The sequence below is a fragment of the Eucalyptus grandis genome, chromosome 3, assembly GCF_016545825.1.
Source record: "Eucalyptus grandis isolate ANBG69807.140 chromosome 3, ASM1654582v1, whole genome shotgun sequence".
Lineage (NCBI taxonomy): Eukaryota > Viridiplantae > Streptophyta > Magnoliopsida > Myrtales > Myrtaceae > Eucalyptus > Eucalyptus grandis.
The window spans coordinates 64650083-64652648 of record NC_052614.1 but is presented as its reverse complement, the minus strand read 5'-3'; the positions used below and the strand labels follow the sequence as shown (position 1 = coordinate 64652648).

Here is a 2566-nt window from a genome sequence, read left to right as displayed (position 1 = left end):
TGTTTGCACACGAAACAACATAAAATATTTTTCAGTTCATTTTTAAGTTTTAACCAAATACCGAAAAATATTGTCATCTTATTAAAAAATGACTTCCCTCGAAATATTTTCTAGAAATGTTATAAATTCTGTGCAATAATCATAGCCTCAAGATTATGTCGGTCATGTATGATCACATCTTCAGTCTGAGCAAATATAACTCTCGCTCATTTTTCTGGCAGAAAGGAAAAATTCCTTCAAAAGCGTACATATATATAAGTGCAATTTGGACGTACAAGATGGTGCTCTAAATCCAATGCAAATGGGGAATAGTGACCAATCTTATGAAACCGAATCCGACGAATAAAAATTATCAACTTTTATAAATTATATCAAATGTCTCCCATACGAATTATTGCGAAAATATTAGAGAGCTACTACGTACTATTGCACACCGCATCAAACAGCTCCAAGACTACCATACGAGCACAGAAGCAAATCATCAGATTCAGACGAGATCAGTGTGCTTGACCGAGAAGAGCCTTCTCCATGCTCCTGGCCATGACCTGCAAGGCCGACTCGAACCACTGGTCCAAGTCCTCGTGTTTCCAGCCGTTCACGGGCTCGACCTCATACCGCCACATGATGCAACACCCCTCTTCCTTAGGCACGACTCGGCCTGTGGCTACGTAGGAGTTGAACCTGATATTGCTGTCTATGATGGTATAGCTTAATGTCTTGGCGACTGGGTCGATCGACAACAGCTTCTCCTTCGCCCAATACAGGGTGCTTGTCTTGGCCTGACCGATGGCCCGGTCGAACGGGGCATTGTTGAACCCAGCACAGTAACGGATGCACCCGGGCTGGCCAAGGACACCCTCGACCCCGGTGCAGGCAGTGAGGGTCGGGAACCACCTTTTGAGGCCAAAGAAGTACTCCACGAAGGGCCATATTTGGTCTGCCTTTGGACCTGCCAAGTCTGCACAAGCTTGGCCTTGCCATTTTGGTTGTGTTTGGTTCTTCTCAGAAGTCACATGATCAATGTTTGCAGACTCCATTTTGGCTTTGTTAGTTCTTCAAACAAAGTGGAGAGAGAGAGAGAGGGGGGGGAGCTGAAGGCAAATTAGGCTTGTGTTTTTGAGCTACGGACATCAATTTTTATATAGAGAGTGAGAGAGGATGTCGAAGACTTGAAGTTTTGTAATCCGAAAATGCCTTCCTACAAGTAGCACATATTGCTTGTTACCAAGAAAATCAAATATTTGATTAAAAGTATCAAGAATCGCAATCTTGACCCACTTGCCCAGTACCTTCTTTCGAGAAGATTACCACAAGTCTGAATCAATCAATATATCCAGTTGAGTCTACCTCTACTTAAAAGTTTAAGTCAATGAATTATGGTACAACTATGATATATTAACTGTTGTACATCATATCAATTCTTCAACGTGAAACTTCTTTAACACAACTCACATATGTATCCTAACATAAATACTGAAAGCATGGTTGTTAGGATGTGCATGGAAATATTGGTGTTAGATATATAGATATATTTAGGAAATTTTGTGTATTTCTCTTACTTGATTTTGGTTGATTGTAATCAATGTTTTACAATATGACTAGATAGATATACTCATATTGTAAAGCCTATGTACTATTCATTTGGTTATAAAAAGAATATTACATTTTTAAGTTATCATAATTTAGTGTCAGAGCCATCATTGAACGCAATATCAAGTTTGTTTCTAATAATGTGCATTGGTTGCTTTTCTCTATTGAGTGTGTTTCTAACAATGCGCATAGGCTTCGTTTCTTCACCCTGTCGTCATGATGCCAACTGTACAAGCCGCATCGCTCCACGTAGTCATCACGAAGCCAGTCGTATAGGCCATGTTGCTTCCGTTCCTCTACCAAGCCTGTATCTTTTGCTATTTGCTTTGGAGAATAGACAACACTACAAGATTCTCCGACAAATAAAATCCTAAAATTTCACGGCAAAAGGATGTCGGACGCCCCCACACATGCTGCCACGTCTCGAAGACACTGAAGCCCGTCGCCTTGTAGGTACATTCCATGTTTTCCATGAATAAAACCATGCACATTGAAATAAATTGCATTTCATTAAATATTATACTCTTTGTGGCACTGTTGGACGTATTTCTATTTCATCCGTTGAATCTTTTCTCCAAACTCAAGTTGACCTATGCGTTAGAAATATAGATATATTTATGGGATTTTATATTTCTCTTAATTGATTTTGATTGATTCTAATTGATATTTTGCTACTATAGAAAGCCATCTCATAAATGCATTCTTTATTTAGTATGGACTGAATGTTATATTTTTCTATCGTCACAATTCTACTCATGGCTCCTCAACAAACCTAAGATTGTCCTAAGAGATCTGCCCACATGAGGTCAGCGCAACAAAACAGATGTTGACATGAGTCCTTATTAATGCTAAACCCATTTGATGATCCCTTGCACACTCGTGTCGCGATGAGGTGCTAATTCTTGAAAGCATGACCATTTGCTTCTGATTCTATCGTTATGAGAAAAGCATAAAACGGCCTAGCCATGATGCATTG

At 39.6% G+C, this 2566-nt stretch overlaps 1 protein-coding gene across 1 annotated transcript; it reads right to left on the bottom strand.

Moving 5' to 3' along the window:
* Positions 1-341: 341 nt before the first annotated feature.
* LOC120291150 (lachrymatory-factor synthase-like) lies at positions 342-1069 on the bottom strand. The gene has a single exon (XM_039308128.1). The coding sequence runs from the start codon at positions 1035-1037 to the stop codon at positions 498-500; it is 540 nt and encodes a 179-aa protein (XP_039164062.1). The 5' UTR covers positions 1038-1069; the 3' UTR covers positions 342-497.
* Between the last annotated feature and the right edge of the window lie 1497 nt (positions 1070-2566).

Excerpts from the sequence above, each read along its gene's own strand:
- LOC120291150 (XM_039308128.1), bottom strand. The coding sequence starts at position 1,037 with ATGGAGTCTGCAAACATTGATCATGTGACTTCTGAGAAGAACCAAACA.